The following is a 27,966-nucleotide window of genomic DNA, read 5'->3' as shown; positions in this document are numbered from 1 at the left end:
GTATTTTAAAATTCTAGTGACGTGGCTTTCCATTTCATTTGCTTAAAAAAGTGAAACTAAATTAAAATTGTTCTTTGACTTTTATTGATTTCCAGCTTGATTTCTCTTTGCCTCTGCTAAGAGATTATGTGGCTGTTGGGCAGGGTGGCTGGGAGTGGGGGGAGTCGGGAGAAGGGTAAGGAAGGTGGAGGGATGTATACTCAGATTGGCCATCGTGGTGTGTGACAGACCTAATGAACTGAGTGGTCTCTTTCTGATCATTAATTTCATAGACAAAAAAATTTGAATTGCAGAGCTATTTGCAAAATGTTATGGCTCATGCATTAAGCATTGTTTGTTGACATGCTGGTGTGTCCTCCCAAGTGATTTGATGATGTGCGTGATTTTGTTTCTTTACTGTGCCAGGTTTCCCAGGAGTGTCAGTATACAGAGCTGGGGAGGAGGGGAAATCTTTCCAAATCAGCAAGAGGTTACAGTAATCAGCAACAATAACCAACTATTGATATTGAAAGAAACATCACATTGACAGAAAGTGGCATTACAAAGGATTGAGGCTTTTCATGAATAACCATTATTCCAGTCTGATTGCTAAAGATTACTGACCCTCAAGATGGCACAGCTTCAAGGCTTCTGCACTTAAATAGAGGCGTAGAAAAGGACAATGATAGGTCAGTCACTGTGATCTTTGTGTCGTGGCTTTCACTGAGTTGCACATCAAAGGCAGCTGCCATGGTGAAGAATGGGTAGGTTTCTTCTTGAAGTATTGGGTGTGGAGCATTTGAATTATGATCTGCATTAGGTTACAGTTGCTTGTGTTTAAAGCCAAATGTTTTGTTGCTTCAGGTTTCATTTTACATTTGTTGTTAATGTTTCTGTTAACAACAGGAATAACAGCAAATGTAAAGCCTGCGCATGGTTAGACTTGACTAAGACTGCTGAATGGCTTCAACACGCTTCACTGCAGATTTCTACCAGGTTGTGCTAATTTTGCGATGTATTAAATTTTCAATATCTGTAATTGTGATTAATTGGTAGTAGCGTAGTGGATTATATTACTGGACTTCAGAAGCCTTGCAAATAGACCAGAAAATGAGAGATCCACTCTAGTTGAAGCAGCAAGTAAAATTTTTGTTTAAAAAAACATGCCTAAAAGCTGAAAAGCTAAAAGCTAAAAACATGCCCAATTGGTCCTCTAGGGATGGAAACATGCCTTCCCAAAGTGATATATATCTTTGCCCCTATTCCTGCATCAGATTGTTTGAGTGGAGTGCAGTAAATGTTACGCCAACGTTTAATAAAGGATGTGTAAATTCAACTACAGGCCAGCCAGTGGCAGCTTAGCTGAAGTGGCCATAGTTAAACAACATTGGGGAAAATATGGAATAATAAATAGAAGCATATTGTATTTGACTGACTTTGAGTTCATCAAATGCAATATAGAGTCCATCCTTTGAAGTAATGGGAAGTGTTGTTGGGGGAAGTACTTTCGTTGTGTACACAGCCTTTAATAAAGGCTTTTGGCAACGTTCCATAGTACACCAACATTAAGGCCCATGGGATTAGAGGGACAATGGCAGCACATCCAGACTGGCTAAGGATCAGAAAGTAATGTACAATGATTGATTATTTTCCATGCTGGAAGGAAGTCCTCCAGTCTCCCTCAGGGATCAATATTGAGGCCACTGCAGTTTTTAATCTAAGGATTATTGACCTGGACTTGGATATACAGGGCGTAAATTCATAGCCTGCAGATAGTTTCCAGCAATCCTGAAACATAATAAACAATGAGAAGGATAATAGACTTGAGGAAGATGTAGACTGGTGAAACAGGTCGGCATTGTGGCAGATATAACATCAACGGAGATGTATGAAGAGATAGCTTTTCGGTAGAAAGAATGAAAGACGATGTGAACTAAATAGTATAATTTTAACAGGGATGCAGGAATGGCACACCTGGGGTGTATCTATGTAACTCTTTGAAGACGGCAGGACGAGTTATGAAGCCAGTTTATAAGTCAAAGCAGATGGGATTCCTGGCTTTATTAATAGAGGGTTAGAGAACAAAGGGATAGAAGCTAAGCTTTTATAAAACATTGGTTAGCCTTCAGCTGCAGTTCAGTGTTCAGTTTTGCCATCACAATTTGGGAAGAATGGTGATGCTTTAAGAGTGTAGAAAAAGGTATACAACAAGGGTGTTATGGATAGGGGATGGAGGTGTGTGGTGAAACTGGAAAAATTGGGTTTGCTCTCTTTATTGGGAGGTGGTAAAGAGGATATTTCAAAATCATGAGTTTTAACAGAGTTTTAAAGTGAACTTATTTCCAGTGGTGTGTGTGTTGGCAACTGGAATATACAGATTAAAATGTTTGGCAAAAAACAGTGAAATGAAGAAATATTTTTACACAGTTTGTTACTGAATTGTAGTGGAAGCAGATTGAATAATAACTCTTAAATAGTGATAAAAACTTGAAAGAAAATAAAGATCCTGGTTAAGGAGCATGGAAGTGGGGTTTTAATGGGTTGTTTCTACATAAATAGTTGGCACAGATGGGCCAATTGGCCATCATCTTCATGGCATCATTCTATGAATCTATGCCTTAGCTGCTCTTTGAAGTGAATCCAGCAGGGTGTGGAAAGAGAGACAGTTAACCTTTCAGGTTGATGACCCTTCATCAGAATGGGAAAAGTGAGAAACATGTTAGTTTTATGATGCAGAAGGGTAATGGGATGGACTCTAAAGACCAACTTTCCAAAATATGCCCACATGTAAGGATACGTTTTCTACACACAAACTCTTCTAACTCTAGAGCAAGAAACAAAAGCTGGAAAAACTTAGTGGGTCAGGCAGCATCTGTAGAAGGAAATGGACAGTCGACTTTCAGGTCGAGACCCTTCATCTGGAAATTTATCCACATCTGCAGTTTCTTGGTAATTGGTTTATTATTCTCACATGTACTGAGATACAGTGAAAAGCTTTGTTTTGCTTGCCATCCAGACAGATCATTCCAAGCATAAGTACATCGAGATAATACAAAGGGAAAAAAACAAAAACAGAATGCAGAATATAGTGTTACAATTACAGAGAAAGTGCAGTGCAGGTAGACAAATCAGAATTGACTAGGTAGGTTGAAACACGGAGTTCATTTTTATCTTATAAAAGGTCCATTCAAGAGGCTTATGACAGTGGATAGAAACTGTTCTTGAGCCTGGTGGTGCATCTTTTCAAGCTTTTGTATCTTCTGCCCAGTGAGGGAAAGAAGAGAAGGTGTCCGGGATGGGGGGGTGGGGTGGTCTTTGATTATGTTGGCTGCTTTCGTGAGGCAGTGGGATTCAGTGCAGGGGAGGCTGGTTTTCATAATGGATTAGGCTGTGTTCACAACTTTCTGCAATTTATTGGGGCCTTGGGCCTTGTGATGTGTCTGGATAGGATGCTCTCTGTGGCGCATCTGTAAAAATTGGTGAGGATCATTGAAGACATGGGGAAGTAGAGGCGCTGGTGTGCTTTCTTGGCCACGGCATCCACGTGGCTGGGCGAGGGCAAGCTATCGATAATATTTACACCTAGGAGCGAGGCTCTCAACCATCTCCAGTTCAGCATCATTGATACATACAAGGGTGTGTACTCTGCCCCACTTTCTGAAGTCAATGACCAGCTCTTTTGTTTTGCTGACACTGAGCGAAACGTTGTTGTCTTGATACCACGACACTAGACTCACTATCACCTTCCTATACTCTGTCTTGTTGTTGTTTGAGATCCGGCCCACTATGGCAATGTCATCTGCGAACTTGTAAATGGAGTTAGAGCAGAATCTGGCCACGCAGTCATGAGTGTATTAGGAGTAAAGTAAGGGACTGAGGACGCAGCCTTGCGGGGCACCAGTGCTGAGGATAATCGTGGTGGAAGCGTTAGCTAAAAACAGAAGTCAAGGATCCAGTTGTAAAAGGGGGTGCAGAGTCCTGGGTCTAGAAGTTTGGAGATGAATTGCTTGGAATTATGATATTGAAGGTGGAGCTATCGTTAATAAATAGGTCTGACATAGGTGCCTTTGTTATCCAGATGTTCCAGAGTTGAGTGTAGGGTCAGGGAGATGGTGTCCACTGTGGACTTGTGTGTCTCTTCCTAACTCTGGTTGGAAACTTGTGTATCATTACCGGTACTTGTAGTCCTGAGCTTACTGTATTGTTCAGATTAATAGTTCATTTACTGTGGTTTCATCTGTCTCTCATTGCATTGAGGAACTTTGTACATCCTTTTATATTTACGTTCCCAGTAAATATGTTTAGTCACTTGAATCCTCCTCCATGATAATCCCTGAAAGGTTAGCTCAATCTTCCCTGAAGAGTTAGTTTCAATCTTTCTTGAACCCTTCCTGAGACATTGATGCTGTATTTGACGCAAGTGCCTGAAACTGCACACAGCTTTGGAATCAAGCGCACCATTTATCTGTACAGTGTTAGCATAACTTGTTCTGACTTGTGATCCAGGTGCCTCACAGTGTCTGATTAGCCATTATTAGTAACGGTCTTGCCCTTGCCTGATGCTGACAGGGTGTGATCAATGATCATTACAGTTACTTCATGGGCCTTTTCCAATGGAGACTCTTTCATGTTGCACACAGGTCTGTTATTATCTTTTGCGTATTGCCCTCGGGTGATGGTTGCCAGTGTTGGATACTGATCCATTTCAGGCCTGGACCTTGTTTAAAGACATCTTGCCTAGACAGTTAAGTCAGTAGGGTGTCCTCTGTCACACTATTGTCAGCTGCGGCTCAGTGGCTCGCCCTCTTGCCTCTGATTCAGATATAAATTCCAACTCCCGAGACTGGAGCACAAATAAGTTGACCCTCCAGCGTAGTGCTGAGGGAGTGCTCCAACTGTTGAAGGCGACATCTTTTGGGGTGAGATTTTAAACCGAGATCCCAACCGCAAACAAATGGAAATATTTCCAAAGAGGGGCAGAGTTATGCTTGGTCTCCTGACCAAAGTTTATCCCTCAATCAGTATTTCTAAAATGGATTATCTGGTCACTATCACAATTCAGTTTGTGGAAGCTTGATTGTGCAAGTTGGCTGCTGTGCTTCCTTCTTTACAACACTTCTAAGTACTTCACTGGCATGTCCTGAAAGGTGCGATGTAAGTGCAAGCCTTCCTTCAACTACTAAAGGATACCTCATGGCATCTTGATCAAGGAGTGTAGAACTGATGGTGCCTTGAGAATTCCGTGGGAAGAAAGGGGAATGAGTAGGAAATATTTCATATATCTTGCGGATGCAGAATATGTGTATTTGACCTGATATGAGATTCTGTTGTTGTAATCTTGAAAATATTATGAGTATCAAGAGAACTTCTGAATGTGAATTCAAGGCTTTCAACTAAGATGCTGTTCCAATTGCTAAAAGGGTCACTGTGTTCAGGATTTTAAACAGTGTTATGAACTGAAATAGAAAGTGACCTAAATGATCAGTGTAGCGATGGTTCTCAGCTCATTAAAATTGCATGCAAAGCCGTTTTAGAGGAGAATGCGTCAAAGGATATTTATTTTAATCATCTGCTGCAATATTTAAATGGGAGAGGGGAAAGTTTTGTGCGTAGTACCTGCTAATCTACCTCAACAACTTGATATTTATTTTTAAACACTTTTGGGGCTTTGTAGCCTGCATTTAAAGCTTCCATCTTGCACTTTTCTTGAAAGTGGGCTCCTCTAGTAATATTGGCTACATTTCACTCAGCTGTCCAGAACATTTGACATTTGCGTCATGTGCACATTTGGGTTAATGATAGTTATAAAAACCAGGTTGAATATTCAAGCCTGTCGTCTCCTGGTACAGCACTGTCTCCCATCTCAATCCATCAGCCACCAACGTCACGCAATCTCTCCAGAGAGGGAAGGAAACCTACAGTAAAATCTTTGGACCAATTTAGGCAATGAGATGTGAAGTTGGACAGGGGGGGAAAGGAAAAGAAATATAAACAGAAAATGCTGGAAGCACTTAGCAGTTTGGTAAGTGTCAGTGAAAAAGACAATGTTAGTGTTTTTGGTTTAGACCCCTTTGTCAATGCAAGAGTCTCGGAATAGAAATGTTTAACTCTGTTTCTCTTTCCGTAGATGCTGCCCGACTTGCTGAGTGTTTCCAGCATTTTTTGTTTTTTATTTCGGATTTCCAGCATCTGTGTTTTATTTTTGTGTACTGGGGGAAAATGCAAAGTGTAATTATATCATTACCATCTTCCCATCACACAAAATCCCTTGCACTCCAAACAACCTTGTATGAAGTTGCACAGTATGCTGAGAGAGGAAAAATAACTGGGCTAGATCCTTTTTAGTTGTAAACCTGTGAAAATATTGGCCATCTAGCCTAAACAATTGGTGAACAGTAGGGGATATCTGAGGGAAGATGCAGGTTTGATATCACTAATAAGTCTGACAAGACAGTTTCTAATACAGCCAGACGGAATTCAGGAGAAACTTCTTTATGCCTAGAGCAATTAGAATGTGGAATTTGCTGGCAGCCGGCTTGATACAATTGATATTTAAGGGAAAGCTCAATACGCTCCATGAACAGGAAAGGTAGTCCTTCACTTTAGCAAGATGAACTAACAAGATGCAAAGAAAACTCTGGGAGCATGAACATTAGCATATACCATTTTGAGCTGATGAGATTCACAGCACAGAAACAAAATTGTTTTTATTGGACCTGTGTACTGGATTCGTGTAGATTCCTAACTCCATACTTTGTGTTTATGTAGGAGAACCACCCGCCACCACCACCGCCACCCCCCTCGAATGCTACAGTTACGACATGTGCTTCTAGTTCCCCACGACCATCACTGGGACCAGTGGACCAAGTGGCACATCCAAGGCCACAAGTGCGACCGAATATGTAAGACTCTGTGTGTGTGTGTGTGTGTGTGTGTGTGTGTGTGTGTGTTTGCCAGTTTACATCTTTAAATCTTCAAATGCAATGTATAAACTTAACCTAGTTAAAGAAGGATAAATTTGTTCCCATTTTCACGTTTTCATTTGGTAGTGTGGTCACCCACTTGAGAACTAGTTTTAATCCATGTTTTGTGAGGTTTACAGTGGTCAATTTAACTGCGTAGAATTTGTAGCATGAGAAGGCCATTCAGTCCATTTGGCCCAGTGACCAAGATCATTGCATCCTGCTTCAACCTGCTTTCATCTCAGCCAAACTGAATCTCTTGTCCACAGATGATTGGTCCAGATCTCCGGACTGTTAGTTCAATGGTTCAACACTATACCACCATATCCCTTAAACACCAGTGTATAAATCACTTGGTCGGATACTTTAGTAAGGCACCATCTGCGTCCATTCATCAACTGATGTTTAGATTGCATATCAATGGTACTGCTAATAGCAAGTCAGGATGTGCTGTATAGTAAGAACAGGAGATTAATGTATTGTAGCACACGATGCATTGTGTGTAGGGACGTATCCCTTTCAGGACGTAATTTATAATTGAATGTATTGAATGCAGACCAAACTGGAACTCTTTTTTTACACCTACATAGTAGTCCCTAGCTCTAACCAGGGCCAATTTTCCTCCTCTCACCAACTTTTCCTGCATCTGTAGGTATGTTGCTTTATATCCATACACACCCCGGAAGGAAGATGAGCTTGAGTTGCGAAAGGGTGAGGTATTTCTCGTGCTTGAGCGTTGCCAAGATGGATGGTTCAAGGGAACGTCAATGCACCACGGGCAAAGATTGGTGTTTTTCCAGGAACTACATGGCTCCAGTAACAAGGTCAGTGAGTCCAACTAAAATAAGGCATTGTATGACAGTACCCTGCGGGTGGTATCACGTTATTGATTTGGTAATTCAAAGAAATGCCAGCTAGAAATAAGACGCGTGATCACAAGGTGCTCAGCTTGTTGGTAAAAGCTCACCTGGTTTGATCATGGACTTTGGGGAAGGAAATCTACAAGTTTTACCCAGGATTCCAGTCCCACTGCAACATAATTAACTTTACACTGCCTAATTGTATTAATAAAAAGATTTGCAGAGAATAATAAGATGACGTAGACAACCCGTTCTTGGGGCCCATAGTCCTAAAAAAGAAATCGTAGAATAAAATATCAGTATCTCATTCAGTAAAGCTCATGATGAATTTGAGTACACAGGTGTTTCTTATAAGAATCAAGCTGTTCTCAACCAAATGCGACAGGGTGATTTGTTATAGGAAGTCCATCTGACGTTACAGAGAATGTGTTATTACCTTATTGTGTAAAATACAACCAGTTAACCCAGTCTCTGTGTTTTTTCCTTTGATTTTGTATTAGCACTCAAAATCAATTTCTAAACAATGCTAAAATCTAACTTTGGCTGGAGCACTTGGGGTTTAGCTGTGGTACAGAGGAGCTGGGCACTACAGTAATATCGCTGGCAATAAGGTATAATTGCAATGTGTCATTTTACACAGGCTTCTTCCATTAAAAAGATTACCCAGAAAGTAAGAGGAAACCTGGGCAACCAGAAGTAAGGTTATGTTTGACTGTATACAAGCCAAAGGTTGCAATATAATTTAAACCACAAACTTCCTTACTTAAGTCATTTTCTTAAAAAAAAATGCAAATCGCTTTTTCATTACAGCTTCAAATCAGCCCAAGCATTGAAAATGATCATATAATGTAATTATCTGTAGGTGAAACTAGTGAGCAGGTGTTGAGGTATTCACACTTCCTTCTCACTGTCAGTTAAGATCTTTTCGTTACCAATGTTAGCCTTTGAGATTTTTAGAATAAGATGTATAAAATGCTTCCTTCAACGTTGCTTTGTTCAGCATTACAGCCTGAACAAGACACAGAGCTGGTACGTATGCTGTAACCAATAAGCAGAATGCCAGATGGAAAATGCAGCTTCACATTTACTTCATTATCAGATGAACCAGCTTGGAACGAGCAAATCTTATAAGTTCCATCATTGAACATCGAACAGTATAGTACAGGAACAGGCCCTTTGGCCCATAATGTTGTGCCAATCTAATTCGTAATCAAATGCCCAACTAAACTAGTCCTTTCTGCTTACACAGTGTCTATATGCTTCCATTTCCCATACATCCATATGCCCATCTAAGAACCTCTTGAACGCCTCTTTCGTACTTGCCTCCACCACCACCCCAGGCAGTGTATTCCAGGCACTCACTGCTCTCCGTGTGTGGGGAAAAAAACTTGCCCCGCACATCTCCTTTGAACTTACCCCTCTCACCTTAAATGCATGCCCTCTGGTATTAGACATTTCCACCCTGGGAAAAAGATACCGGCTGTCTATCTATGCCCCTCATAATCTTATAAACCTTCTATCAGGTCTCCCCTCAGCCTCTGCCACTCCAGAAAAAAACAACCCAAGTTTGTCTAACCTCTCCTTATACCACGTGCCCTCTAATCCAGGCAGCATTCTGGTAAACCTCTTCTGCACCCTGTCCAAAGCCTCCACATCCTTCCTATAATGGGGCGACCAGAACTGAATGCAATACTCCAGATGCGGCATAACTAGAGTTTTATAAAGCTGCAACGTAACCTCTGGACTATTGAACTCAATTCCTTGACTAATAGAGGTAAGCATGCCATATGCCTTCTTTAACATCATAATCACTTCTTCAGCAATCCACCCTTTTATATTTTATTTATTCCACTTTTAAGGGCCCTCAAGTGTTGTACTGTTTGCACATCACCACAAGATCACAAGACAAGGGAGCAGAAGCAGGCCATTCGGCCCATCGAGTCTGCTCCCAAGGAAAGGGAAATAGAAATGAGAAATGGGGAATGGGGGAAGAAAAAAAAACTATTCTAATCCCAATTTCCGGCCTTATCCCCATATCCCTTGATATCCTGACTATTTAGATATCTATCTATCTCCTCCTTGAACGCCCCCACTGATCTGGCCTCCATTGCTGTACACGGCAAGGAGTTCCACAAATTCACCACCCTCTGGCTAAAGAATTTTTCCTCATCTCTGTTTTGAAACTGTACCCTCTAATTCTAAGATTGTGCCCTCTGGTCCTGGACTCACCCACCAAGGGAAACAGCCTAGCCACATTTACATCTGTCCTTTCCTATCCAATAATTTTAAATGTCGCTATGAGGTCCCTTCTCATTCTTCTTACTCAGTGAGTACAGTCCAAGAACCGACAAATGCTCCTCATACGTAGCCCTTTCATTCCTGGAATCATCCTCATAAATCTCCTCTGAACCCTCTCCAACGTCAACACAATTCTTCCTAAGATGTGGGGCCCAAAACTGCGCACAATATTCCAAATGAGGCCTCACTATGCCCCGTAGAGCCTCATCAACACTTCCTTACTTTTATACACTATACCTCTCGAAATGAATGCCAACATAGCATTCGCTTTCTTTACACCGATCCGACCTGGTGGTTAACCTTTAAGGTATCCTGCACGAGTACCCCCAAGTCCCTTTGTACTTCCGTGCTTTGGATTTTCTCTCCTCCTAGATAATAATCTGCCCGCTTATTTCTGCTTCCAAAGTGTACAACTGCACATTTCTCTACATTGAAATCTCATCTGCCATTTCCTTGCCCATTCTCCTAAACCGTCTAGGTCCCTCTGCACCTTCCTATCTCTTCAATACTCCCTACTCCTCCCCCTATCTTGGTGTCATCCACAAGCTTAGCAACCTACATTGGTTCTGGATCCATTGACAACATGATCCTAAAATTCTTATATTTGCCTCCATCTCCTCACGCCTCCCTATAATTCTCCCCAACCCCACATGGTGAGTGTTGTGTTCCTTCCAGTTTCTAGGTTCTGATGCCCTAAGACTCCTGTGCTGCACTGTTGCTGGCCTTGTCTACATAACTTCTGGAGTTCTTACCCTGGAAACTCTCCATTTAGAGTCATACAGCATGAAAACGGGCCACTTGGCCCACCATATCCACACCAACCAGTGACACCTTTCTGTATTAATCCCACCTTCCAGCACTTGCCCTCAGTCTTCAAGTGCTTATCCGGCATTGCTTAAATGCTCTCAGTGACTCTGCTTCCACCCCTCTCTCAGGCAGTGTATTCCAAGTACTCACCACTTTCTGGATGAAAAGGGTTCCCTACAGATCCCCTTTGAATCTCTTACCTTTATGCTTAAGCTATGTCCTTTAGTTTTATCTACCTCTGGTATGGGGAAAAGTTTCCTGCAGTCTACCCTATCTATACCCCTCATAATTTTATATACTTCATTCATATCTCCTCTTAACCACCTCCACTCCAGGGAAAACAGATCCATCTTCTCCAGTCCCTCCTCGTATCTGAAACCCAGGCAATATTCAGGTGAATCTCCTCTGCACCCTCTCCATCTTTCCTACAGCATGGTGACCAGAACTGCACGTGGTACTCCAGCTGGTGTCTGACTAAGGTTTATTAGTCCAATGTTAATAAAGTTGGAGCATAACCTCCCTGCTTCGTCTTCACTGGCCCAACTAATGAGGCCCAACATCCCACATGCCCTCTTAACCACACTATCTACCTGCACTGCCACCTTCAAGGGATCTTTGGATCAACAAAGAATTGACCCTGGTGGGACACTAGGGTCCCTCTATTCCCTCAATACTCCCTTGGACATGAACATTCATGGATCCTTGCATCATTAGTAGTCCCAAAATACATCACCTTCTCAATATCTCTTTTCTTTTAGGATACTTAAACGCTGTTGCATTGAACAAGCTTTTGGCCACTTTTCCTCATGCCACCTCCTTAATTTTTTTCTTTGTCACGTGCTTGTGAAAAGTGCCTTGGAACACTGTACAATATTCAATGTGCTATTTAAATGCAAGTTGTTATAATTATATAAAGAATGTGTCTCTGATTTAAAATTGCAAACTTTATCTTCTTTATAAATCTTCCAAATACCAGAGATACAAGGCTGTACATAGCAAGATAGGTCAAACAGACTGGGTCTCCTTTGTCTTGAGATAAGAAAGCTGAGAGGTGACTTAATAGAGGGATTTCAAATTATGAAAGATTTTGTTTGGATACAGAGGCATAGCTTCCATCTGTGGGGAAGAGAATAACTACATGCCGTCAACAGCAGATAGATGCCTGGAAATTCAATAGGGAACCTAGAAGATTGCCAACACAGGTTGATTGGACTGAGAGGGCTGTTTCTATGCCTTGTATTTTATTTAGTAAATCAAAACTGGAACCCATGTTGTGAAGTCAGAATAAAAGGATGTATTCAGTGGTGCGGAGAAGGGAGACTTAATTCCTTACTCTATGCAAAGGATTAAGAGTTTTGTTCGAAGCAGTTGTATGTTAATCTAGAGTTAGGTCCAGTTATTGTACAATGTATTCAGCTCACTAATTTAATATTTCAATTGAAAATGATTTGTAGAGCACCTCCTGGAACAGGACAGTCCAAATTGTCAGCAGTAGTAACGGCACAGGTTGGGCGAGGAGTCACCACAGTCGTGCCTTTGCCAGCACCTCAATCCAAAAAGTCCTGAAATGGCCTGGACTTTGGCCGACCCATCAGTCCGACGCCTCCACTCCCCACAGCAGTGATATCAGCGGCACATATACAGGCCACCAATCCACAGGCCAAAGTTCTGATGCACATGACTGGTCAAATGACAGTTAACCAGGCCCGCAATGCAGTTCGAACAGGTAAGGCCAGAATGGCATTGATGCTGTTGTATTTCAGGTAAAGTGTTACCCAAACTGTTGATCCCATTGAACCAGGGACAAAGAATGCCTTTATTCCCTCACTTATTTTTCCTGTTCTTTGAACTTTTATTTCTGTAAATTTTAATCCCTATAAGGGGGCGATCCCATATTTATTTTTATTAATCCTTTGCAGGACTGAAATCACGACCAGGATATTGCCCATGGTAACCATCGCACTGACCTCGTCCCAACCTCCCCTGTCTGATGTCTGGACTGGTTGGTTTCCCAAGATCTGCCATGTGGTTACCTTGAGACTCAGAGTCATAGAATAATACAGCACAGAAACGAGCCCTTTGACCCAACTTGTCCATGCCAACGTGGTGCCCACTAAACTAGTCCCAATTGCCTGCAATTGGCCATATCCCTCTAAAACCCCTCACACCCATGTATTTATCCAAATGTATTTTAAATGTACCTGCCTTTACCACTTTCTCTGGCAGCTCAGCACCAGCACATGAAGAAGTTGCCCCTCAGCTCCCTTTTAATCTTTCACCTCTCATCTTAACCTATACCCTCTGGTTTTAGTTCCCCTTCCCTGGAAAAAAAGACCATGTGCATTCACCCTGTCTATAACCTCTCATGATTTTATACACCCTCTATAAGGTCACCCCCGCCCCCAATCTCCTACGCTCCAGGGAAGCTTTTCTCCACGGACGCTGCCTGGCCTGCTGAGTTCCTCCAGCATCATCATGATTCCAGCATCTGCAGTCCTTTGTTTCTCGAACAAAGTCCTAGCCTGCCCAACCTCTTCCTATAACTCAGGTCCTCGAGTCCTGGCAGCATCCTCGTAAATCTAGTGATGCCTCAGTGATGCCTGTTTCTTAGTGTTTAAAGTTCTTTAAGATTTCCATTGTCTGGTTCATTGTTGTCACATTAGTTATTTATTACAACCTCAGGAACTAGGGAAGGGACAGATGAACCATTTAATCCCATAAAACTATCCCACCGTTCATTGGATTGGAGTTGGTCTTTACATATACATTTACTTGGTTCTGTTACATATCCCTTGATATCGTTTCTCATCAAAAATAAACCAGTTTGGGCTTTTAAGCTTTGGGTTGACCCACAGTCTTGTGTTTGTTGGCGAGAGTTTCAAAATTCCTCCGCCTTCCTAAAACTAGGGGTGTAGTGGCTGGATAGAAGATAAGCCACAGGGTAAGGATGAAGGACAATATTTTTCTCTGGGGGTGTTAAAACTTTAAAATTCTCTACCCAGAGAGTGGTGGACTCTGAATCATTGTTTTGGAGACCGTGATGGAATTTTGGCCATTAGAAAATTGAGGGTTATAGGGATCAGGCAGGAAAGTAGAACTGAGGCCAGAGATGAGACTAGCCATGATCCACTGGAATGAAGGAGCAGTCTCAGGGCCCTGCTCCTCTTGTTTTTATTTCTTTAATATCAACCATAAATGGCCTGGCTACAATTGCGTTGGTTACCCCTTGTTTTGAGCCCACACCAGAGAAAATAGTTTTGCTTTGTATATTCTACCAGATCCTTGTTCTTTGTCATCACTGGCCTGCTGCATATAGTTTTAGTGACCTTGGTACATATGAGTTACACAGCATGGAACAGGCCCTTTGGCCCAACTCATCTGTGCTGACCAAGTTTCCTACCTGAGCTAGTCCCATTTGCCTGCATGTGGCAAATAACTCTCTAAACCTTTACTATGCAAGTACCTGTCCAAATGTCTTTTAACTGTTGTAATTGTATCCGCCTCTACCACTTCCTCTGGCAGCTCGTTCCAGAAACTTTCCTCCTAGTTTTGCATGGATGGTTGGGGTAAGGGACAGGGCGGTGCACCATTTAGCCAGTGCCTTTGTTCTGGAGGACTAACCCATCAATCATGATTTCATGCTCTTGTTCTTCTCCTCCTCAAATATAAATTCAACTCGCTTGAAAATACTTATTGAATCTCCAACAACAGGATGCAGCTACTAGAAGTGTTGCCTTGCAGCACCAGAGACCCAGGTTCAGTCCTAACCTTCAGGTGCTCCCTGTGACTGCGCAAGTTTCCTCTGGGTGTTCTGGTTCCCTCCCACGTCCCAAATATATGCGGCTGGTAGGGTAATTGCCATTGTAAATCGCCCCTAGATGAGGGGTAGAATCAGGGGAGAGTTGATGAGGATGTGGGAACAGTTTAAAAGAAAAATAGGACTAATAATGGATGGTTAATGGTCAGTGTGGACTCAGAGGGCCTGTTTCCATGCCATGTGTCGAGATCTATATCTATCACTCTTTCAAGTAAAACAACCAGACCATAATTCACTGAAATAAAAGTTTAATCATCTGTGAGGATTTTTATTATAATTAAATCTGTCTTCTCTGCTCACTGACCTTTCTGTCAGTGGATACCACTGTGAGGAGTGGTGTGCCACAGGGAGCAGTGTGGGCTTCAACTCCTTACAATTTACATAAATTACTTGGATGAAGGCACCAAAGGTTTGATTGCTAAATTTGTTGATGAGCCAAAGATAGCTAGCCAAAGGATATAGTTAGGTTAAGAGAGGGAACAAAGATTGATGATATTTTGGAAGCAGGTTTACAATACCTGGAATGGGCAGGAAAGGTCTTGTGCAGAAAGGTTGAGCAGAAGTTTGTATTTGTTGGCGTTTACAAGGGGTGTGAGGGGAATTTGATTGAAACATACAAGTTCCTGAGTGGTATTGACAAGATGGATGTGGAGAATATGTTTCCTTTTGTGGGATAATGCAGAAATAGGGGTCACTGTTTCAAAATAAAGGGTCGGTCATTTAAGGCAATAATAAACTTTTGAGGATAGTGTGTCTTTGGAACTCTCTGACTGAAAGGGAGGTGGACATAAAGCCTTTGAATATTTTTCAGGCAGAGGTGGTAGAGTCTAAGTCAGTAGGGGGGCGAAAAATAATTGGGAATGTGTCTCGAAGATCAGATAACTCATAATCTTCGAGACAGGAGACTGCAGATGCTGGAATCTGGAGCAACAATCTACTGGAGAAGCTCGGTGGGTCGAACAGCATCTGTGGGAGGAAAAGGAGTTGTTAACGTTACAGGTCAAAACCCTGATACAGGGTCTTGATGACCAGTCCCAATCAGGGTTTCAATCTGGAACAACTCCACCCCCCCCCCCCCCCCCCCCCCCCCCCACAGATGCTGCTCGACCTGCTGAGTTCCTCCAGCAGATTGTTTAGTGAGTCATGATCTTGTTGCATGGCAGAGCAGACTAATTGAGGGGGCCACTCTTGCTCCAATGTTTATACATTATCATTTCAATAAAATGAATAATTTTATCTAATTTTCCATTTATTGTTTTATAATCCAGGAATGACATTAAAAAGATAACCTGTTAAAATCTCTTTATTCCCCACAGCCGTCGCCCAGGGCCAGGAGAGACCAACTGCAGCAGTGACTCCCATCCAAGCCCACAACCCGGCCTCTCCCATCCCCACAACTCCAGTCGCTCACCAACAAACTGTCTCCCTGCCGCACCCGCAGCAGGCCCTGCAGACCGTACCCCCCTTTGCGGTGGTCACGGCTCCCACGGCAGCCAGGCTGGGGGTCGCTCTCACCTCCGCCGCGTCCGCCATAACTCCTCCGAACGTCAGTGCCGCGGCGCTGGAGGGAGAGCAGTCGAGTGTTGCCAACTGCGTCGTTCCAGCGGTCCCCACCACCGCAGCCCCGATGACCTCCGCTGCTGGTAAATTTGAGAAGGAGAGCAGGGAAAAGGTGAGGGGCTCATCTTTGTGTCCACTAGTGGGGCATCTTGAACAAGGGGATATTGTATGGTTACTTACAACTGTGTTTTGTCGGAATTTCTTCAAGCGGACTCAAATGGTTGAGGGGGCTATTCTTGCTCTCATACCTACACTATCATTTCAATAAAATGAATAATTTTATCTCATTTTCCATTTATTGGTTTATAATCCAAGAATGATGTCAAAAGGGTGCGAAATCTCTGGCACTCCCCTACCCTGGAGGATTGTGGAGGTTGGAAATATTTAAAGGGGAGGTTGATAGATTTTTCAAAGGTTGGGGAACTCAGTGCTACACAGAACTGGCACAGGAGGAAAATTGAGGGTTGGGGCAGAGCAGCCATGATCTTATTGAATGGAGAGGCAGGCCTGAGAAGCCAGGTGACCTACTCTTGCTCCTATTTTCTTGTCTTGTTGTGTCTTATTTAATTTGAATTATCGGGCAAATGGCTCACCGAGTAAAACTCTTGCCTCTGATTTAGGTGCTGTGGGTTCAGGACACCATGCCAGTAACTGGAATATAAAAAACATGGTCTTGCAGTGTCAATGTAGTACCGAGGGAATGCTACAATTACAAACCCTGGCGTTCCTATAAAATGTTAAACCAAGGCCCCAATGCCCTCTTATTTGGGCATCTGACCCTATGGCATTGAGGTGTTCTGTTATCCACAAATAAAATTCTTTTGGGGGGGGGGGGGGGGGAGCTAATTTGTGGGAACTTCGTGTGCACTTATTGCCTACCACATTTTTCAGGAGACTGAGTACTTTAAATTGCTGCAAGGCATCCTGTAACAGTGAAAGATGCCGTACATGTGCAAGTCTCTCTTCAGGTGCAGTCCTGCTTAGCGTTGTAGTTTAACAGCCAAAACGCAGCACATCCACTGAATCACCAGTGGTGTGGAAAGAAAGGCAAAGACACTGCAGATGCTGGAAAGCTGAAGTAGAAGCCAAATGTCACAATGAAGAGGGAAGGACAACAGTGGAAAGTTTTTGACAGATTGAAGGTAGGGGGGTGGTGGGGGGTGCAAAAGGTGGTAATAACAAGGTGTGAAGGAGCAAGATCTTCTTAAAGAGGTGGTGTAAATTGTTAGAGTACATCAGGTGAGGACGAAAAATCAAGAGGAAGGCTGCTTGGCCCAAAATTCTGGCCGGGGGATGTGGGTTGACCACCAGACCAATGCATAGGGTATATCTGACCCGAGGGAGTATTTCAGGGGCTGGTCTATCCTTGGCACATTCAAAGAGATCGGAAATGATTGGAAGAGGTAGTTTTCACAGGGATGTATTATTTGACATCAAGTAACCAATCATTGCAACCAAATTGTGTGACTAGGCTTTATGGAGGGTTGCGATCCAACAGATGGGGGTATTGGTGTAGGATCAGTAACAATGGCAGGTTCAGGAGGATGTCTTCTGGTAGTGACCTTGTTATGGTTAGGTCCTTCAACACTGAATCCCCACCAGAGGCCCACATCGTTCATTGGCACCAATGTGTAGTACGATTACCTTAAGCTGGTCTGGCCGACCATTTGACATCACTGAATGTCCAGCAGCCTCCACGCTTCACAGAAGTACTGGCTAAACTTTTGACCCCATGGTTCTCGGTCCTGACTGGGAAATGGTTCTGCCAGCCCAAAAACTTGTCTGTCCCTGGTGCCTGGCACCTGGCACCTGAAGACTTGAGTGAAAACAGCCCTATGTTCCTTTGCCATTTCATTGGCTTCAACAGGATAAGGCAGGTGGGATAGGGGCTGTGCTGGAGAAAGGCAGACGATAGATGGAATAAAGGATTCTCTGGGTGTGTTCTTGTAACAGTGTAATAGACAACTAGTACTCTGGCAAATATCAGATTTATCTATTGAGTTTGTCCATTGATAATGAAGGTTATCGGATGGTTTACTTGCTGCCTTGCAGAAGGAAAAGAAAAGTTTTCTGAAACTCCTGTCTGGCGCATCCACAAAGCGGAAGTCCCGCCCTTCGCCTCCATCCTCGCCCACACTAGAATCTGAACAGGCTGCTTCAGAGACTTTGCTCCAGGGAGCTGTGGGGCCAGAGGTCCCTTCAGGCGTGAGCCACAGCAGAGCTGGGTCCTGTCCTGTGGATACAGAAACTATAGGAGCAATGTTCGAAACGCTCCATCGAAAGACTGCTTCTTTGGATTCCGGTGTCCCCATCGCCCCTCCTCCAAGGCAGCCTTGTTCATCCATGGGTTCGGTTCAGCTGGAATCCAAATCCATACCCTGTGAAAGGTAATGTTTTAAACACGCTTTTGTACAGCTCCTGAACAAAAACTGTATATTGTCTATTTGACTATTTCTTCTTGCATAAGATATCTGTCTTAGAATATCTCTCTCCCCCACCCTCTCTCTGTCTGTCTCTGTCTCCCTCCCCCCACCTACTCTCCCCCATCCTCTCTCTCCCTCTCCCCCCACCTTTTCTCTCTCTCCCCCACTCTCCCTCTCCTTTCTCTCTCCCCCACTCTCTCTCTCTCCCCCTCTCTCTCTCCCCCACTCTCTCTCACTCCCTCCCCCACCCTCCTCTGTCTCTCCCCCCTCTGTCTCCCCCACCCCCTCTCTCTGTCTCTCCCCCACCCACCCCCTCGCTCTCTCCCCCACCCCCCCCTTCTCTCTGCCCCCACCCCCCCTCCCCCCCACCTTCTGGTAAATCCCAAGCAATGGAACAATTCTGCAGACTTTATAAATTATTAACAAAATGACATTGGCGTTACTACCAAGTCCCTCTGCTGTTCTGTATCTAGTTGTTTGGAGAAACCTGTTTTGAATTGTAAATTATTAACTGTGTTGCAGTTACAAATTTACCAAATACACTTTCTGGAAAATGAAAACTCTGCATTGAGACTTAGACCCATAGTATTTTATTGGAATAGTAGAGGGTGGTGTGAATACCTCACCAGAACAGTGGATTTGAAGCCTGCTTGATCACACTTCATTGAGCTTTCTCATCCTCCCTGAATTCTGCTTCTCTGCTAATTTCCTGAGAGTGGGCGAATGCTGTTTGTCAATATCTTTAGGTATTCAGCAGCAGTTGAAAAGTCTCCGGGTGCTGCAAATGTGAAATAGCTGGCTTGGAATGAGGACATAAAATGTTGGGGATACTCAGTAGATCAGTCAGTGCAAACGGAGAGAGAAACAGTTTGCATTCCTGATGAAGGGTCTCAGCCCGAAACGTTGACTGTTTATTCCCTCCATGGATACTGCCCGACCTGCTGAGTTCCTCCAACATCTGCAGAATTTCTTCTGTCTCAGATGACATTCCTGCTCAATGACTTTTCAGCTGAATTTTCCTTGACCTGCTGAATATTCTATATGGTTTCAAAACTGCCAGATTGACCATGGTTTGTTGCATTGATGTTAAATTTGCGTAACAATATAAAGAGATTTCCACCCACCCTATGTATATCTGCCTGTCACCTCCCGTGCCTCCATCTCCCCTCTCCACACTTAGTCCCGATGCAGGGTTTCGATCCAAAATGTCGACAATTCCTTCCGTCCCCCACTCCCCAAAGATGCTGCTTGACCTGCTGAATTCCTCTGGCAGTTTTTTTGTTGCTCCAGATTCCAGCATCTGCCATCTCTTGCGTGTCTAAAGAGAAACCATTTGTCCTTTCACACTTGTGGCAATATTTCAAAAAGCATAGTCCTCTCCTTCGGCACTTTGCAGATAAAGCAAAATGCACTTCTACTTTTGAAAGAAAATTAAATAAATATGCTTTGTGGCTTAGGAACTGTTTCCACCACTTTCCAGTTAAGCATTTTGGATGCTAACCAACCCTCTGCACACATGTATCCATCTCCCAGCACCTCCCTTTGCACTGTAGGTATTATGTTTAAATTTATGTCCTCTGGTTGCCTCCATTGGAAAAAAAAATGTATTTCAATCCAAAAAAAATTAATTGTTTTAACGATGGTGGAAATCTAGTAATGGCAGAGCAGCAGGAATGTTTGTGTGTCCTGGTCATACAGAGGTGCATGAATCAGGTGCTCGTTGGAACGTTGTGGTTCGTATCCAGAGAACCTGGAATCAAAAGAGGTGATGTTTCCTCTGTTGTATGGAGCCTTTGCCAAACTCCATTTGGGTACAGCATTCAGTTCCGCCTTGTTAAGAGAGATTGACCTTGGAGCGGGTACAGTTGAAATTATCAGAATAATAGTGAAACTTAAATTCTCAGGACAGACAATATAAACTTGGCCTCTGTTCCCTTGCACATGAAAGGCTTGTGGAGTGATCTAATCAAGGTAGCTAATATGTTGAAAAGATTTAATGGTGTGTGTAGTACGGAGAGAAACTATTTCCTCCAGCAGTGGGATCCAGGGCAAGAGGATTTTCAACTTGGGCCATTTTGGAGTGAAGTTAGGAAGCATTAGACTGTTGGAACCTATAAGTGATGTTGAATGGCCTGCACTCATTGCTAAGCACCTCACATCCTTGCCTGCGTGCTTGTCTTTGGCTCCAAAATTTGTGGACTTGAAGCCATGATCCAGGCTGGCACTCCACAGCAGAACTATAGGAGGACTGTACTGGCACAGTTACCATCTCTCAGGTGGGAGGTTTCTCTGAGACCTCTGCCTCAAGAAGATGCAAAAGCTTTCGAGCCACAATTTGTGGAACAGCAAATGTCTCTGGTTCACCTTTTATTCCTTCACTAACATCACTTGATTATTCGGTCATTCTGCTGTTTAAAGAGCTTTCCTATATTCATGAATACAAATATTTTCTGGTAATCCACAGAATATTTTGAACTTGATTATTAGTCCATTATGTGAATGAGCTATTGTCCTTTCAGTAATGTTTGAGTGCATCTATTGTGTACTCTCATTGGAAAGACTTTGAATGCTGGCTAGTTATAAAAATACTGTGCCATGTATTTCACAACTTCATAACATCCTGAAGCTCCTCACAACCATTTGAGTACTTCTGGTGTTGTCACTGTGATATGGGGAAACCTGCCTCCCAGTTTTCGCCTGACAACCTCCCACAAACACAGCTTCATAGCTTTTACATTCCTTTCGTTTTCTCTCTGTAACTGCCCCACATTAATTTGTCAACCGCATGGCTTCTTAAACAGTTTACCACCATGGTGATCCTGGCCCTACCCAGATGTTCTCTTTGTCCTGTCCATCCCCGTTCACCCTCTAACTCAAAGCTAATGTTCCCTCTTTCGCTTTTCTGCTGAAGGCTCTTCAGCCTGAATTGTTAACTGTTTCTCTTTTCATGGCGGCTGCCTGACCTACTGAGTGTTTCCTGCATTTTCTGTTTTGATCTCAGGCTCCCACAAACAGCTGTATGTCTGACCACAGAATCTGTTTTTAGGTATTAGTTGACTGGTTACAACGCATGAAAGAACTTCCTGCTGTGCCTCAAAATTCCCTCTCTTAGCCCCAGAGTGAGACATAATCCATGGTCATTTGACTGAGAGACAGATGAGTTACCAGCTGAGCATGTGATAGGTGTGTAATTTCTCCGTTCTCCTACAGCAGCAAGTCTGAGATAGGTATTTTATCAGAACCATGAGGAATCATGAGGTATGATTGGGATGTGGCACAGAAGGAACCTGTTTGGCTTCTAATGGCTAGTCTGGGAAAAAAACACATCTAATTTGTTCCACTCCACGTGCCCTGCCACTTCTTTCCTCTTTATCCATTTCCTCTTGAGAATTCTGTTGAAACTGCTTCTGCTCTTCAGGCTGAAGAGTCCGGATCACAAAACTTTGTGTTAAATACCCTTTTTATTTACCCCACTGCCCCCTCAATAGTTTTGAACTCTTATAGCAATGTCCTCTTGGCCTTCTAAGCTGCAAGGATAACAACCCCACCTTCTCCATGTAACTGGAGAAACATCCCTGTAACTTCTCTTTTGACCATCCAGGTTTAAACACAGTCCTAATTCTGGGGCCCGTCTAATGGTATACGTTTCCTTTCAACCAGGTACAGAGTTGTTGTGTCCTACCCCCCTCAGAGCGAGGCCGAGCTGGAACTAAAAGATGGCGACATCGTATTCGTGCACAAGAAGCGCGAGGATGGTTGGTTCAAGGGCACCCTGCAGCGAAACGGAAAAACCGGACTCTTTCCAGGCAGCTTTGTGGAGAGCATCTGAGACTGCTTACGAAGCACATGCATGCCACCTGCACCCAAGAAGTTCATAAAGCACACACGACAGTCTGATTAGCAGAATATTGCACCATGGCAGCAGTAGTGCTTTATAACAGCAGAAGGCATCAGCTGTTTGGATATTTTATTTTCGAGTTTCCAGACATATGAGATGTGCACGTCAGGAGTCATTCACTGGAGAGCAGTTTGTGAGATTCATTACAGTTCATTCTGTGCCTTTCACCGTCACAGAGTCCATCACTTGCTCTTTCTTTAGTGAATCGAGGCAGTAGCCACACTCTGGCACTCGTAATGAAATCAACTGTTTACAAAGAAGCTGTAATTACAAACAAAACTTTGTAACTTATTGGATTAGATTTTTTATAGTCTTTGATCATCATGTAAAGTGAAAGTTCTATAATGTCAAGTGTTGAAAGTTGTGATAATTTATAAGTGTTATTGTCTGAGAGGGGGAGCTGGATTTTCTCCTCGTAGTTCAGTTTGACGTAGTACCTCTTCTACACAAAACACTCCCTTTTATCTCCATTGCTGATTGCTGGCTTAGTAAATTTATAAGGGGCGTAATCAAGGATTTGTGCAAGATTGTACGGTGGATTCGCGTGTAGCAGCGACGTAGGTGGGAGATAGTGTCAGCCTGTAGTGTAAGTTGTAGCAGTTTGTGAATTGGATTGACTCGTCGTACAGACGGCTCCATGACATTAGGAAAATCCCAAGCGGAAACTGAGTTGATGGTGTAAATCTCAAAACAAAACAGAATTCTCCACTCTGCAAAATTCTTAAATCCTGAGCCACTCACAACATGTTGGTTGTGACCAAAGCCACACATTTGTGGCTTGCTCAAGTAAAAGTAGATGGCACAGAAAACTACAGTTGCCAAAACACTGCAGAAGTGTCGGGCAGTCTGGTTAGACCCAACGTTGGACCCAACGTGCAGTAGATCAGTACCCCTCACTTCTTCCCTTGACGATGTGCATGTTGCTCATATTCAAAATGGCTGTATTGACTGTTTCTTAACTTGTCTGTGGTTCAGGTCAGGAGACATGCAGTTGGGAATATCAGTCCCCTTTTGGTTGATTTTTTAAAGAAAAAGTTCTCTGATTAGAATCTTTGTGTAATCCTCCTCCAAGTCTGTCTAGTCTTGGATGCAAGTTGCACCTGAAATCATTTATTTCACGGACCTTAAACCTGCAGTGTAGCACTAGGGAGGGCAGGAAGGGCTTCTAGTATCATGGTAGTACTCTATCCAGTGTGTTGAGGCTAGTTTTAAGCTAGGTAAGGACCTTTTGTTACAGCCTCCACCATGCTTCAGTGGACACACAGCACCCTTGAAGTATTATGGCGTAGTGCCAATCATCCTATGCTTAAATCCTTTAGGCATGCACAGAAACAAAATTGTGCACTTGAGTGAAATTAAAGGAGTAATCATTGCATATCTAACTGGACTATTTAAATGTGTGAAATCATCTGGGCTGGAGGGCTGATCGTCAGTGTTTCTTGTGGCAGATTGCAACCAATGTCTTGATGAATCTGGCATTGGATGAAATGTTCTTCAAAATAAATTACAAGGGAGCAGTTAATGCAAACCCAAAACCCAGAATGTAGGATTTTTCAAAGCTAAAATATGAGCTAATGGCTTTGTCTTGACATGTCTATCTCATAAATAAAGCACAGCCACTTAGTATCTACTGTTGATGCACTTTCCATTAACTAACGACACTGTCCTCTGATAATACTGTCTATGTGCATATGATATTATTACAAGTATACACAAGCAAGCTAATGTTTTATGTCCTGTTAATCTATTTGTGAATATTTTGGTTGCATATGATTTAGATCCCTGGATTTTTATGAGATGAACGGTGGGCATTTCTTCTGATTTTAGGTACCACTGAACCAGGAAATCCAGAAGTAACTACAGTCCTCTGCCATTGGTTTCTGGCTCATTTGATTCTTCTGCACACTTAAATAATGGGTGGATGTCTGGGCATCTACAGGCTGCTTCAATGTATGAGCAATTACTTGTTCCTAGTATTCAGTTGCCTGTTTGAGTTGGAGCTACAAGTGTTGCTTTGAGAGGCTGGACCCTCTGTGGACATGGGCACACACTTGAGGATTCCTTGAGGATGCTGATGCATGCTAAGGAAATTGCTCATGTCATCAAGCAGGAGGCATCAAACATTGAGAATACAGTGGCCAGCCTTTCATATTTTGATGAAAAATAATCCTCAGATGGTAGAAATCTAAAATAAAACCAGAAAGTGCTGGAAACACTCAACATCTGTGGAAGGAGAAGCAGTATAGTTCCAGATCAAAGACCCTTCATTGGAATAGTCAGTATCAGTTCTGGTCAGTTCCAATGAAGGGTCTTTCACTGCTTCTCTTCCCATAGATGCTGCCTGACCGTCTGAGTGTTTTGATGTATTGCTGGGGAGATGTTCAATTATCGATGGACTCTCATGAATCCCTACAAATATTGATGGGCTGGTGGGAAGAGGGCGCACCCCCATTCTTTCAGACTTCATCATAGTTTCCACCACTTGTTACGGGGCTTCTATATTCTAAGACAAGAAATCTTCCTGTTCTTTCCTTAAAGAAGCTATAACCTTAAGTTCAGAGAATTGATGTACTACTAAAATACGAATAAGTGTACCATTAAATTTTAAGAGAATCAGCTTTAATTCCAAGCTGGTGTCTTGTGCAGCCCACCTCTTCCTTCTCCACCCCATCGTCTCCCAGCCATTGGCAACTAACCTTAAGCTCTGAAATTTTTCACCTGAGCGCCCCCACCTTGCAGCCTCTTTCTTTAAGACAATCCCTGACTTGGTTCCTTGACTAACCTTTGGACACCTGCCCTAATGCCTCTTCCTTTGGCACAGTGTTTGTCCAGTGACTCATGCAATGCCTTTGAAGGGTGTGTTCTATCCCAATAAAAATACTATATATACGTCGCAGTATTTTTAGTAAAATGACCCGTGAGCTTCCTTCATTTCTTGGCAGGAGGAAAAACTGCCAGATCAGGTGGGTACTATATTTACAAACATTGGATTAAGAAACATTAATTAAAAACAGATTCAGTGTCTAATCAACGTTGCACGTTCTCCCTCCAAACCTCCTGACAGGTTAGATTAAAATTCCCCAAGTGTTTCTGTCTTCTACAAATGGACATTATGCAGCATAAAAGAGTCCTTCCAAAAGCATCTCTAAGATGCATTGTAACTGGTTCCTGTTGTCAGAATTACTGGACGGTTGGGGGGTAAAGGGGGATGTGGGGGTGAGTGGCTGCCTATAATCAAACAATGGGTGTCAATAAAAGATAACATGGGTAAACAGAGGGAGAGGGAGGCGAGTTTCAGTGCCTGATGGTACTTGTTACGTGCAGGAGCTGAAGTACTTTGTTCACGGGTGTTGTACATGGTGAAACCTTTGGCTTGTGGGAGGTGATCGAACCTTGTATCTCCCACATCTAGCAGTACGTGACCAGGAGCGGTTCAATCTCCAAACCGTTTACGTCAAATCTTTATCACCATTGGATTTGTTGCTTTTAATCTCCTGGGAACGCAAATCCATTGTTTCAAATAAAAAAAGCTCCAAGCAAAATTTGCATCCATTCACCTCGACAGCTCCCTGTGGTATCTTTGCATCTGGTACTTTAGAGGACTCACTATAATACAGAAGGAGGCTGTGTGATTTGTTGGGTCCAAGGCAATTCCCAGCAGGGTAATCCCATCAGTCCCACTCCCAAACAGGTACAGGGATAGCACAGGAACAGGCCCTTCAGCCCACTATTTCTGTGCCAACCATGATGCCAAATTATGCAGAGAGCGGTCGGTGGCTGGAATAGGTTACCAGGGTAATAGTAGAAGCAGGCAGTTTGGTGGAGTTAAGGAGGCTTTTAGATAGACACATGAATGTGGAGGGATACGGATGATACACAGGAGGAGGACATTTAGTATAAATTGGCATCAAGGCTGGCAAAACATCAAGATGTTCCATGTTCTAAACTAATCCCTGCTACATCATCCATACCCCTCCATTTTCCTGCATATTCACATGTCTATCTAAAAGCCTCTTCAATCCACCATCGTATCTGCCTCCACTACAACCCCTGGCAGTCCATTCCAGGCACTCTCTGTGTTTAAAAAAAATGCCCTGCACATCTCCCTTAACCTTTCACCCTCCCACCTTAAATGCATGTCCTCTAGTATTTGAGGATAACTCCACCAGTGCCTCTTCAGCAGAACCAAATCCCTTTGCTTCAACGTTGATGTGTTCTTCTGGCTGAGAAAAGGGTGACAGGGTTGAGTGTGTTTCGGAGACTGTAATTGAAAGGATGACGTCTAATCGGCATCACTGACCTATGCCGTGAAATTTGTTGCTGTTTTGCGGCAGCAGTAGTGCATGACATAAAAATTACTGTCAGTTACGAAAAAAATAGTGCAAAAGAGGAATAACGACCGTTCAGAAATCTGATGGCGGAGGGGAAGAAGTTGCTCTTAAAACGTTGAGTGTGGGTCTTCAGGCTCCTGTACCTCCTCCCTGGTGGTAGTAACGAGAAGAGGGCATGTCCCAGATGGTGAGGGTCCTTAGTGATGGATGCCGCCTTCCTGAGGTCCCTTTTATCACTGTTCCTCAATCCACAGCTTTTGTTTCATCGGTCATCTATTTTTAATGCGATCAAACCATATCCTTTGCAAACTATCCATGACATCAACCTGTCAACATTCGTGTCCTTCGTTGCTGAATCCACATCCAGGAACACTCGCCAACAGCACTGAGGGAGTAGCTGCCATCTGAGGGACTGAAGTGCTCCGAGAAAGTGGCTCTCCATTGCCATCTACAGGTCATGTGAGGTGAGCAATAAATGCAGGCTGGATTTGTTTTCCTTGGAGTGGAGAAGGCCGAGGGAGTGAAGACCTGATAAAGGGTTTACAAACTTCTGAGGAGCGTGGATTGGGTACACGTTTGGAAACTTCTTCCCACAGTAGAAGTGCCTCAAACTAGAGGGCATCTGAGCAAGAACTACTTCAACCCAGAGGATAGTTAGAAGCTGGAACACACCATCTGATAAGGTGATGGAGGCAGATGGCCTCACGACATTTAAAAACAATGTGAATGAGCGCTTGAATCAACAAGCCAAGTGCAGGTAAATGGGATTAGTATAGATAGGTACTTGACGGTCAGCAGAGCCACGGTGGGCTGAAGGGCCTGTTTTTGTGCTGGATGACTCTATGGAAGAGATTTCATCTCAAAGTCAAATCTGTAATGGAATAACCCCCAGATAATATATTAAGGGAAAGGATTTGCTTACATATTTTTACAAATGCACTTTCGTGGACCTCAATGTCTGAAAGTAATCTATGATCAGAAATATACTAAAGTGTCGTCAGTGTTGTCACCTCGGAAGCAAAGCACCTGTC

At 43.2% G+C, this 27,966-nt stretch overlaps 1 protein-coding gene across 1 annotated transcript in view; it reads left to right on the top strand.

The window, feature by feature from the left end:
• The window catches only part of LOC127572464 (E3 ubiquitin-protein ligase SH3RF1-like), a 139,473-nt gene extending 115,239 nt beyond the window's left edge, over positions 1-24,234 (top strand). The window contains 7 exon segments of the mRNA XM_052019768.1: positions 6,748-6,881; positions 7,594-7,765; positions 12,361-12,503; positions 12,505-12,632; positions 16,040-16,395; positions 18,336-18,670; positions 22,367-24,234. Coding sequence (XP_051875728.1) covers positions 6,748-6,881; positions 7,594-7,765; positions 12,361-12,503; positions 12,505-12,632; positions 16,040-16,395; positions 18,336-18,670; positions 22,367-22,535 — 1,437 coding nt within the window. The 3' untranslated portion in view covers positions 22,536-24,234.
• The last annotated feature ends 3,732 nt before the right edge of the window (positions 24,235-27,966 follow it).

The sequence above is a fragment of the Pristis pectinata genome, chromosome 7, assembly GCF_009764475.1.
Source record: "Pristis pectinata isolate sPriPec2 chromosome 7, sPriPec2.1.pri, whole genome shotgun sequence".
NCBI classification, from domain to species: Eukaryota; Metazoa; Chordata; class Chondrichthyes; order Rhinopristiformes; family Pristidae; genus Pristis; species Pristis pectinata.
Note: the sequence above shows the minus strand (reverse complement) of the source record. Positions and strands in the feature narration are given on the sequence as shown.